Source organism: Halichoerus grypus, chromosome 13, assembly GCF_964656455.1.
Source record: "Halichoerus grypus chromosome 13, mHalGry1.hap1.1, whole genome shotgun sequence".
Taxonomy (NCBI): domain Eukaryota; kingdom Metazoa; phylum Chordata; class Mammalia; order Carnivora; family Phocidae; genus Halichoerus; species Halichoerus grypus.
Window position 1 is genome coordinate 497,287 of NC_135724.1, and position 12,326 is coordinate 509,612.

Below are 12,326 nucleotides of genomic sequence, written 5' to 3' on the forward strand. Positions count from 1 at the left end.
CCAACTGCACAGCTGCCCAGAAATGCTCACGGACTTAAACCTGGAGCAAATGTAAAGCTTGGAAAACCCTCTAAGAGCGTGGAATCCAGCAAGAACAGGACAGCAGCATCAGTATGTGTACGTTTCCTCCTCGATGGTGCAGCTTCTGAACGCACTGCCGTTCCCACGGGGGCGCCTCAAGGGTACGGCCCACTGCGCACACGACGGTTTCTACGTCTAACCAACGGCCGTCCGACAGTCTCCACAAAGCATGTGTTTTCAACTTGCCGCTTAAAGCAGCTTGTTTCCTGGCAGAGACCAAGCAGCTTTACTGCTGCACTTGGCGAGGTCACCGTCTCGGCTAACAAACCTGGCTGGTGCACATGCGTGTGCGTGTGTGTGTGCAGGCCGGCCAGGTCTGGATTCTGCAGGGAAGGCCACGCCCGACGCAGCTCCCTTCTCAGACACACGCACGGCGTGAAGTAAGCGTGGGCACGGTGGGCGTCTTCTCTTCCATGAGGATTTCGACCCCACGACCACCACCCTGACGCTGGAGCCGCACTGCCCAGGACCAGGAGGAGGGAGTCCTCCCGAGCTGCTCCTTCTCACGACGGTGTGGGCCGTTGTGGGCGGGCTGGCGGGCCCCACAGGCGTGGGGGGGACTGAGTGGCCGTTTGTCCGCCTCCTGCCTCTTGGCCCTTGCCATGACTGACGGCGGGCGTCCAGCCTCCAAGTGCCGCTGAGCCGCCGCCTCCCTTCCCACTGCTCACCCTTAAGAAGCACGAAGGCTGTCTACCCTTGGACTGCCCAACCCGCTCACACTGGTCATGCTCGAGGGTCGTGCGGTTTCGACCCCGTTCGTCTTTACTGCCTCCTTCTGCACTCAGCGAGCCTACCCACCGAGACGCTGCAGGACGGGCTCTGGGACTTCCTTCCCCAGCGGCTGCTGCGGGCTCCTCGCACGGACCCACGTCACGCCGTCAGGATGGATGGCGGACTGACCTGGGTCTCCCCTGGTCAGATACGGGTACGGACCCGTCCGTCCGCTCAGGGCCTGCCTTACCTTCCCGCGCTTCTGTCACTCGTGGTGTTATCTACACGTGCCACTCGCCGTTAGAACCCGGACACCGTGTGCGATCTTGTGTCTTACACAGGAGCTGACGGAAGGGAAGGAAACGCGCACACTTACAGCACGTCACGCGCACCTTCTCGTTTACCGTTTCTTCCGAAATATCTCCTGTCTATTGCCTGTGTGGTCACTGGCAACACCCGGCTGTCCCTACCACAGGCCCCAGAGACAACACGTCATCTTCTACACCTGCTCCTGATACCAGTTAAACGAAGAGAGAAGAAAACTATAAATTCACGCTGCCCGATAATTACACGGTGCTCTTTGCATGACTCTGGTCTCTGGGTCCCTGGCTTTCGGACCGAAGAGCTCCCTTCAGGATTTCTCGTTTCTGACAGAGTTTTGCCTGGTTGACGCTTTTTTCTCCAACACCCGGGCGTGCCGCGGTCTCCGACGAGAAGCTGGCTGCCGGTCCCGCAGGCGCTCCTGGCGGTGCCGTGCAGTTGTCCGCACGGGCTCTGTCTCCGGCTGTCAGCACTTTTACCACAACGTGGCTGGGCGTGGGTCTCTGTGCTGACCCTGCTTGGAGTCTGTCGGGCTCGGGACGCGTGAGAATGCCTTCCATCCATCTGGGGGTTTTCGGCCCTTCCCCTCCATGCCCCCCCCGGCTCCCACTGTGGGCACGCGCTACTCTGCTAGTTCTTTCTTCCGAGGCTGAGCTCGACCCTCGGGCCCCTGGAGAACATTCATTTCCCTGCTGCACGTGGCCACGTCGTCCACCTACTTGCTCTCGCCCCCCCGCGCAGCTCTCTCGGTGCCGGGAGCGCACTCACGGTGGCCGCGCTCACCGGCAGCTTCTCTGGCCCGTGTCCTCCCTGTGAGAGGAAGCAGGCGTTGTGGCTCCTGTCCTGTGGCGGCTGGGTCTGGCCTCTCCCCCGGCCAGAGTGGCTGCCGCGTGCCGTGACCGGCCGGGCCGTTCGGGCACGTGAAGAGCCCGCCGAGCACTCTGGCTACGCAGACACTCGTGTGGAAAGCGGGCCCTGCGTTCCCACCGTCGCTCACTTCCACGTCTAGTCCCCGTGAACAAGAACAAAATACAACCAGAAACGCACATCTGCCAGTTTCTCTGGTACAGAAAGAAGCGAGGTCTGCAAACCTAAGTCACCCGCCTTGGCTGACGGGGAGCCACCGTGTGCCTGACCCTGCTGCGGTCAAGGGTCAGAGCCGCGGGGCACACCCAGAAACCCCGAGCTCCCGCCACGGCCACACGTACGAAGTTCAGGAGCAGCAGACGAAGGCAGGTGGGAAGGAGCCCTGTGAGTGTTCTGGGCACAGGGACGAGCAGGAGCCGGCTCGTAGGAGGTGAGAGAGTGCGTCCCACACAGCAAGCGGAGTCTGAGCAAAGTCTGGGAATGTCTGGTTCTCACGGTCAGAGGTGTGGCTCCCAGAACGGCGGGCGGCTGTTGGGGGCTCAGCCCCCCACCCCCACCGTCACACGTTGGAGGATTTCAAGCTTGTTCGCCATGTTCAGATGCTCTCCACGGGACCAGGAGAAACTTCCGAGCTGGAAGTTGGACTTCTACTCTCTGTGCAGGCTGACCACGGAGACGCAGGAAACCTAGCGCGCTGGGACTAAAACCACGTTGCCCCACGGGCCTCCAGTGCAGAAGGCGGCACCCAAACCACATCAAAGCAAAGTCTCTTTCCAACAAGCCCTGGTGCCTGTCGTTTGTGGGCATGCGAACCAGCGAAAGCGAAGAAACAAAACAGGATGTGCACTCTGGGGCTCGGTGGCGCACGGGGCTCAGTATGAGCGCCTGCAGCCCCCGCCCCTTGAGGAGAGGACGCTCCTGGTGGGCTCCGGCCAGGCCTGAGTCTTCGTGAAAAATACCTCAATTTCTTTTTTACTCGACAGAAAAAACAAGAGCAGGATCAGAGCATGTTACAAATCAGCAAGAAGATGTCATGAACCACGGGCACCAGCCGGCACCTCCACACTTGGGTTCTCAGAGTGGGTGGGAGGCCGGCTCCTCAGAGACCCCAGTGGGACCCCTGCACAGAGACGAAGACACAGCCCAGCACAGCGATCGTACAAGGCTTATCATCACCCAATGCGGAATTTTAAAACAACCAGCTCCTAAAACAACCGAACAGCGTTTCACACTCCGCTCCGCTGCATGCCTTGACGGGCGGGACAGCAAGAGCACCGTGAGAAGCGGCTCCGTCTTCCCACTGCGCAGCGCGGCTGCAGGTCCGCTTCCCTCCTCGGAGTAAACTACACGCGGAACCACCAATCTCTGCGCCCTCTCTCCGGTCGCTGCTAGAATTTCTGGCCCAATCCTGTTTTGTAACTGGACTGTTCACGTAAACTCTTCTGAGCTGTTTATTCACCTACAGAACGTCTTAGGGTCAGACCAGATGGGGTGTGAACAGACTCAGTGGGTAAAGAAAAGAGCCCCCACATGGAGGGAGATCCCAGTTACAAGGCGAGCACACGCGTGTGCGGTCCGTACCGGCCCCGATTCACTGGCTGACCGGCAGTGACCCGGAGGTGGCACCACCAACACCCCCATTTCAGAAGAGGAAACTGAGGCAGGGGAGGTGTGAGGGCTTGCCCACTGTTGTGTGGCTGGAAGGAGGCTCTTGGGGCGCGTGTCTGCTCGCTTCTCATCACGGGGGGTCGGCAGGGGCTGGGGCGGTCCTGCTGAAGAACCCCTGGCCTGGCGTGAGCGGCGGGCTCTGACGCACGGCGCACAAACACTGCACGGCTCACGGGCAGGATGAAGACGGCGGGAAGCAGGGGAGAGCGGCCCTGCCCACGGCAGACAGCCCGCACCACCGCCAACACTGCGTGCAGAGCTGGAGCAACGTGTCTGAATTCCAAGGCCACGGTGCCCTCCCGGACCACTGACTCCCCTCCGCTGTCCAGCCACCGTGGGCAAAGCCAAGAAGGCACTTCCTGACGCGCAAGGTCTGTCTGCCTCCCACACACACTGTCCCAGGAAGCTTCTGGAAGATGCACCCACTCCACCGAAATGAGAGAACAAACATGGTGCTGGAGCCGTGGAGCAGTGAGGCCAGTCCCGGCAGGCAGCAGGGCCGGACGGGGAGGCTCAGGGACGCTCGGGGACAGCAGCTCTGGCTTTGGGCCACACTGAACTGAGGTGCTGGGGTGGGAAGACTTGGAAAGAGGCAAAAAGGAAGGAAGTTGAGCAAAGAGCACATGAGGTGATAAGCGAATCCGAGCGAGACAAGAAGATGCTTCAGAGAAGACTCCTAGCACACCCCTCGGTCCAGCCCAGGACTCGGTCTCACCGTCAGCACTGGCCGGGAGGCTGCCGTGGCCAGAGTGCACACCACCCACCGACAGGGGCCGCGGAGCAGGAGCCGGGCTCGCGGAAAGGCGCGAGCTGACCACAACGCCCTGGCCACGGTGCCACCTGCTCTCTGCCCCCTGCTGGTGACCGCCGGTCCTGCAGGTGTTCCTACCAACCACACAAGGAAGCGCTTTCCCAAGGGGAGGAAATGAGATCTCCACCAGGCGTAACTGAAACCACAAAGACTGTTCTGTGATTGCATCTCACCTACAGACGCCATGGGGCCTGCCCCCCGCCCCAGCCCACCTCACCTGGGCCCCCGGCTGCCTGCGGTGGTCCTCCCGCTGCACAGTGTGGTCTCCAGCGTGGCCTCTGGCGTGGCCTGGGGCTCCCGGGGTGGGGGCCTCTTCTTCTCGCTGTCGCTGTCGTCACTGCCCTCTCCGAGGATGTCGTCCACCTGGCAGAGGGTGAGAGTCAGTGTGGGAACGCATCCACCTCCCATCCCAAGTCCCATGGCCCCCGCCCACACCCAGCCACACACACACATGCTTTTGGTGGACAGGCTGCACGTCCAGCCCCGCGCTGGGCCGAGTCCCTGGGTCTGCAGACGCACAGCACCAAGGGGCACCGAGCAGGTGCACGAGGAGGGCGAGGGAAAGCTGAGAAGGCCCAGGCTGCCCCTCCTGGGATCCCAGGACCCCATGTGTAACCCTGGTGCAGGTCATGGGGACATCCGGGCAGTCATCTCTTGGCGGCATGATTCTAATGGGGGTTTTCTCGCTAGTCTGCGAATGAACTTTACGGTGAAGAATCAGAGGATTCTGTTCAAATGCTCATGATCAATGAGCCACACAGAACGACTGCTTTCCAGGAAGCGCTCTGGAGTCTTGGGGTGGGGGCAGCTGCTGCCGGTGGGGTCCCCAGCTGTGCCCGGGGGCGCTTGTTCTCTCCCACAGGCCCCAGGCCAAACCATTCACGGACATGCCAAGTGAGGGTGATGGGAACTCATAGGCAAGGGCCCTAGAATCGGCCCTCGCTGCTCCCTTATAGCCCGGGGCAGGTCTGCTTCCGGACGCCAGGCCCCCAGGGACGCCTGCCAGGGGAGGCTCCAGTGGCTCTCCCACCAGCGTGGCTCGGCCGGGCTGCCCAGGCCCAGGGGGATGGAAGCTGCCTCCTAACACCTGTTAAGTCAGAAGGAGCTGTTCTGTCAGATTTGGGGTGGGCCTGGAGACAGAAGGTGGGGTGAGGGTCAGCCTTCCACCTGTCTGACCTCGGTCTCCATGCCTTTCTCTCAAATTCTCCCTGGTCTTCTAACAGACACTGGATAACGAAAGAGATCAGGTGGAAAGGAGAAAATAAGGAACGGGAGGTTACCCACTGCACCAGGACAGAACTGTCCTGCCAACTGCTTTGGATTTCTGAGCACCTCCAATGACATTTTTGGAACACTGCTGTTTTCTCAAGAGGTCAACTGAAATTGTGATCTTTCTTTGTTCTGACTTACTATGTGATGGAAACACTGTATGGCCCCCATTGGCGGGCGGGCTGGGGGCCCCGCAGGGCTGCAGAGCCAGCCCTTCCTAGGGGCGTGGGTGGTCAGGGTGGCCAAGCCCGGAGGGCAGACAGACGTTCACAGAGGTAACTCCCAGGCTCAGAAGTTCGGCTTCAAGGCCTCTGTAACTTCCCCAAATGTATGCACGCCTGAGAAGTGCCAACACGTTTCAGGATGTTAACATCAACTTATTAAAAAAGGCGCAAAGTGGAATGCAAAGATGACCACAGTAACAAGTGCACTGCTTGAGTCCTAGGGACCACACTTCAGAGCTGAAGGTGTTTTTTCCCCTCAAGATATATATACAAAAAAGCAAACAATGATGTCAAAAATCCTGTAAGTCAACATAGTTACGTCTTTATGACCTCAAACTGAATCATTACGTAACAAGGTTATCTGATGTGTAAAACAGTAAGAAATGTATTTATTGGTCTCTGTCCCTCTGTCCTGACACGGAGCTCCTGAGCCCCTTGCACTTTCCAGACAGACAGAGGCATCTCTTTTTCTAATGAGTCAACTCTAGGTGGGCTCTGGACGGGGCTGGTCACCGGAGACCGGCCAGAGTGAAGCCTGGAGCCTGCAGCCTCCCCCCCACCCTCCAGGCCTCGGGGAGCTTCCACATCCTGGCAGGTGGCCCACCCCCAACTCCACGGGGACAGCAGCTCCTATGCTCGGGACCCTGTGCACCGCACCTTGTGTGGCTCTTCGCCTGGCTGTTCATCTGCGTCTGTCATGCTCTTCATTACGTAATAAGCCGCTAAAGGTAGTGCGGGAGCAGCTCTAGCAAAGGATGGAACCCCAGGAGCGGGCTGTGGGAACCCCGAGTCTCAGCTGGTTGGTCACCCGTGGGGGTGCCAAGCCCGCACCCCCCGCCCCCGTGTGACTGGCATCTGACGACGGGGAGCGTGTGGAGGCTGGCGGTGTCAGCCCTGCTCGCTGTGACCCCTACACATCTGGGCGAGAACAGATGTGTCTGTCGACCCATTTCCCAACACGGACTTAAGACAAGAGCCACCGGGTGTGAGGGCACCGTTTTCCCAACTGCCAGGCCACGCTCTGCAGGGAAGCCGGGCCGGCTGCAGCCAAGGTGAAAGCTGTCTGTGGGAACCCCGCTCACAGCGGCTTTCAGGTGTTTTGAACTTGGAACTACAGGGATATTACGGCTATTTAAATGTTAAACTTAGAAAATCCATTAATTCAGAAAGACCAGGTTTTCAGCTTATTCCAGAAAACACAAAAAGGAAGAAAGGCAGTCAGATGTACTTAACTCACAAAAACGGACTTCCCATGGACAACTGGGTGGTGTCCCCTAAGGAAGCTCCCGGCAAGGCTGGCCAGCCGCAGCCCCTCCCTACAACGGGCCAAGGGCATGCCCTCCTGCCCCGCCCCGCCAGCCCCTCAGCGCATTCAGGGACAGGGACGCGCACTCCTCACCTCCCCAGCATCGGGCACCCCCACAGGGCCCGTGAGCTTCTCCGCATGGACCGCGAGGGCTCTGATGGATTAAGGGGAGGTCCTAACCCAGAGCAGCTTCGACCTGAGACCATCAGTCGCTCCCACACTGACCTCAGTGAGAATATGGAAACGGCGACAGCTACGTCAATAAAGCAATAATCATCATGTCACTATAAAGTCTTTACACACAGGGTTTGCTCCTAAGCTAAATGCATTTAATAGAAAGCACAGAGTTAATTCTAAGAATTTAGCACATTCACACTTCACCATTATGTTTAATTGGTTGTATTTACTCTATGTTGATGAGCAAACCTCCTATTAGAATATTCTATTAAATTTTCCTCTGAAAATACTTCAGGCCTTTAACTCTGCATCATACCTTTTCAAGAGAAAAAAAAGAATTTAAAAAATCAGTTATTTTAAACGTGACCACCAAAGTACACAATCACAGCCTCTCGGAGACCGCGAAGTGACCCGTAAGTGTTGGCACTGATTCCGAGTAGGAGCCCGGTCGCTTCTCGAGTCGGTGGACAGCTAACCCAAGTGCGTGTTCATTCTGCCAGCTGATTGGAAGATTCAGAAAAACACTGTGCGCAGCCCAGCTAAAATCGTGAATACACATTAAAATCTGGCCGTATCTAAATTATGCTTACACTTGCTCTTCCTCATTCTGCTTTACTCATATAAAAGGATCTGTTTCAGAACAAAAGACATCTTTCCAGGGCTTTCTTTTACACAAAGGTAACTGAGCTTTTTGAAAAATAGTAACACGTAACGAACTATTTATTTCATAAATACTATTTAAAAGATGCTAGAGTAAAAACTTTAGAATCTTAAGGAAAAATCTAAAAGCAAGTATGTGAAGAGAAAAACAAAATTCATTTTATACTGAATTAACAACTGAACTCTCAAAGGGCCAACACGGATCACACTGAATGCACTGGAAAACATTCCCATCCCTCACTTGGAAGACGCAGGACCACGGGGATTACGGACTCCTCACGGCCTGTCTGCAGAGAAGTAAGGCAGCCAAGCGGAGAGTCGTGAGAGAGGGAACAGAAACACATCCCGGGCTGGAAAAGCAAACTTCCCAGTCACTCCCTGTAACAGGTGACCTTCTCTCTTGATAAAACTGGAAATGTGTTTAGACACTTTAGAGATTACTTTCTCCAAGGAGGATGCAGAAAAAAGGGGACCGAGGTGGTGCTGCCCAAGTCCACCTGGACCTGTAAACTCGAAACAGACAAGGCTGAGAAAAAACCTGCCGTTCCCTCTGCCGCAGCGTCCTGGGAGCCTGCAGGCAGCAGGAAACGCCCGGGCAACACTGGTGGCCGTGGCTTCAGGCCATCGGCGGGCTCGCCACAGTTCCTTCGGCCGTGGCCCCCTGCACGGACTGACCTGGCCGAGCCTGCAGGACAGACACTCCAGGAAACGAGAAATAAATTAGGACATGTGTCCCCATGTCACTCTACTATTAAAATGCTCTTTTCCACAAATTATCTTCAATCTCAAGTGATTTTTCTAAAGGCTAATATATGTTAGTCGTCTCACGATATCTGGAAAGTTCATGACCTTGTTTACGGAGCTGCCTGCTTCCTGGTGCAACACAACACCGTGCTAAGACACAAGAATTCTCACTGTGGCTTTTTGGTGAAATAACTTTGGGAAGCCTGCTGACCCATGTAAATCCCTGAATGTCACAAACGTATCTGTTGGTCCATGAGTACCTGCTCCAAACAGAAGCGTGTGAACAGAAGGGTCACTTGGCAAAGTTACGGAGGCGTCCCTGCCCAATGTCCGTGCCTGATTCCAGTCCAAGGAAGAAAGCCCACTTGGCGTGACCACAAGGCTGCTCAGGCTGGACACATACAAATGAGATTGCACGGCAAGCCTGACCGCTGAAAGGGCTGAAGACACAAAGGAAAACATTCAGGCTGCCATGAACACAAGCAATTAAACCTTTGCAAGCACTTACTGCTCACAAAATGTGCACAGAATGCCTAGGATTAGAGACTTCTGTGACCTAGCCTCAAATAATTCTCTGAACGATCTCCAGCCATCTCTTCTATGCACGTGCCTGCCAATGAACACCGAGTCCTGCCATGCGCGCTGTCCCTGCGTCCCTGAATAGGAGGCGTCCTCTCTGAGCACACACACAAGGGCTCCCGGCGCTCCGCGGGGCCCTCCTCAAATGCAAGCCTTCTCCACACAGCCTGCTGTGGGGCCAAAAGGAGACACAGAACACGGACAACGTCACTCTGCTTTACAAAATTCTACGACTGGCCAGACTGGTCTGCAGCATCAGAAACCAGTAAATGTATGCCTTTGACCAAGTTCTGGGGGTTTTCAGCCATCATTCCTCCAAGTATCTGTCCCACACCAATGTCCTCCCCATCTTGGGAATTCCGACGACACACACGTGATGGCTCTGATGGTGACCGGACGTCCCGCCGCTCTGACCACGGCCCCCGATCTGTTTTCCGGCTTGTCTTCAGGGTGGTTTCGGCAGCCCTGTTCGTGGGCTCTTTCCTCTTCGCCTCCACTCGATCAGGGGCGTGTCCGGCGAGCGTCAGGGACTTTGCTTAGCATGTGCCCTTCTCAGTTCTGAAATTCCCGTTGCTTGTTCTTCATCGCGTGTGTTCCCCACAAGGCTGCGCGCCTCTGCCCGGGGAGCACGGCGCCGAGCCGCTCTGCAAGGGCTGGTCTCAGAACCCCGACGTCCGAGCTGGCTGGGGTGGGCGTCTGCTGCCGCTCACTCAGACTGGGCCGGGACAGCTCCAACAGGACATCCTCTTAGAGTCTCTGGAGAACACGGGTCTGTGTTAACAGGCGACCAGCCTGGTGAGGGCGGGTAAGACACAGAGTTCTGCCTCCTCCTGTGGGCTGCGACATGAATTTTATGCCTTTGTGATGCTGTTCCATGGCCTCTTTGGATCTCACTGGGAGGTGAGCCCGGGGCTCGGTCAGCTCCTACACAGAACTGGGGTGCTCCTCTCAGGCCGAGCTGTTGCACAGCACGGTGTGGCCGGGGCTACCCACGGGGCAAACAGGTAGAAGAAGGTGCCTGCATACTCTCTGGGCCACAGACTCCTGTCCCCAGACCCTCTGCAGTTGGCGCCTGCCCTAGAGCGGAGCTGGGGGAGAGATGCCCTGCCTCCAAATCAGGGCAAGAGCTGGGGACACAGGAGGAAAAATGCCAGAACACCCACTACCATGCCTGCTCTTCCCTGCTGCACCCATGCTGGCTTTCAGGAACCTCTTTGCTCTTTCTTGCTTTCTGAAATTTCAATTTTTTTTTCCCCCTTAAAGCAAGCTCTAGGCCCAACATGGCGCTCGGACTCACCACCCTGATCAAGAACTGCATGCTCTACGGACTGAGTGGGGCCCTCCTTCCTGTGTTCCATGGACTTCAGCTGCAGGTGGAGGGGAGGCTGGGGGAGGCCGTGGCGGGGGTTACCCACCTGGGCCGGCACGGGGGTTAGCGATGGTTTGCTCTTCCTTCAGTGTGCGTGAGCAGCACCGCTCGCTGGTTCTCTTCATTACTTACTGCTAGCACTTCACCTACTGACCTGACTCCAAGCAAATCTTCTCTTTTAACGTATTAAACCTTTCACTTTCGGAACAGACCTGCATGTTTTAACTTGAAGGGTGGAACCTTTGTTTTGGAGCCACAACCCCCACATCCCACCACAAAAACTGCTCATCGGCCTCTGAACACACACAGTGAGAATTCCATTCTGTACTTTTCTTGTGTGTCTGCCTACAATGTAAACACACGTGCATAAACCTGATCCACGAGAACACCACACTACAATAAAACATACAACCTCTGAGAAGTGACACCTTGCGAAAAATCACACACAGGGTCGAAGACTCCATTAATCCTAAGGATCATAATTTGGGCAAAGCATTATGAACGTGTTAACAACAGTAACAATCCTGACCCGTGAACACAAACTGAAACAGCGCCGCAGACACACCTGTGTGCGCCCCCACCCCCCCCCAAAGCTGGGGTCCGTGTAGCTCCTGGAATAAGCTTGCTTCGTCTCAACATTTTGAAGCCAATAGAAAATGTGCCTGTTTCATTCCAAATATAACTGCAAAACAGTATTTGCTGCCAGATGGGGCAGACCTGCCATCAGGGGTGGGAAAAGCAACTCTGTGCAGATTTTCCTGATGCACGAGTCCCGCACCGAGTGCAGCTTCGAAGCAAAAGGGAAAATGTGGGGGTGTGCGGCACCAGGCTGACATCACCCCCGGGCAGCTCCCCAGCCTCGTGCGAGTCCTCCGAGAGCCAATCAAATGGATGGAACCCTGCACGTGGACACTGGTGCGTGTGCATTTTGTGGACACTTTGGTCAGCTCGTGTGGGACCACAGCTCTCCAGACAACAGCATGCCCATGACGGAGCCCCACCTCCTCTCAAGAAAGGCATCACCGTACACAAGCAGGAACGAGGTGTGAGCTCACTGTGCTTACACATGGTGCTCACTCGTCAGAAGCAAGCCTACAAACTCAACAAAACCGAAGCATCCGTACTACAAAATGAGGCTCGCCATCTCGTGCATGACAGAACCCGCCACTGAGCTCAGACTGCCCACGGCGTGACCACTTGTGTCTGAACCACAGCAAAGGGTGACCGCGGTCACGGAGTCTGGGCAAAAAGCTCTGCTTTGTGTGAACCACAAGACACAAAGTAAACTGGCACCACCGTGACTAAAAACAAATAATCACACTAGACGGCGGGTACAGCAGTCCCTCCCTATGCACGGGGTACGCTGCAGGACCCCAGGGGACGCCTGAACCCTATACATACGTGTCTAGGATAAAGCTGCATCGACAGGGAAGGATCACCATAACTAGTGGTGAAACACAGCGTCACAGCGACACGTTGCTGGAAAGAAGTGTGTGAACGTGGTCTCTCTCAGAGCATCGCACCTCCTCTCACCTCGCT

The 12,326-nt window shown here is 56.3% G+C and overlaps 1 protein-coding gene across 5 annotated transcripts in view; it reads right to left on the minus strand.

Annotated features, from left to right (window-relative positions):
• CTDP1 (CTD phosphatase subunit 1) overlaps window positions 1–12,326 on the minus strand; it is a 56,296-nt gene that overhangs the window by 3,925 nt on the left and 40,045 nt on the right. For 4 of the 5 annotated variants that reach the window (XM_078060148.1, XM_036090471.2, XM_078060149.1 and 1 more), the window contains one exon: window positions 4,677–4,822. In XM_078060148.1, coding sequence (XP_077916274.1) covers window positions 4,677–4,822 — 146 coding nt within the window. Of the gene's footprint in view, window positions 1–4,676; window positions 4,823–12,326 lie in introns of those variants that run through there. The other variant, XM_036090475.2, reaches the window with a different exon arrangement.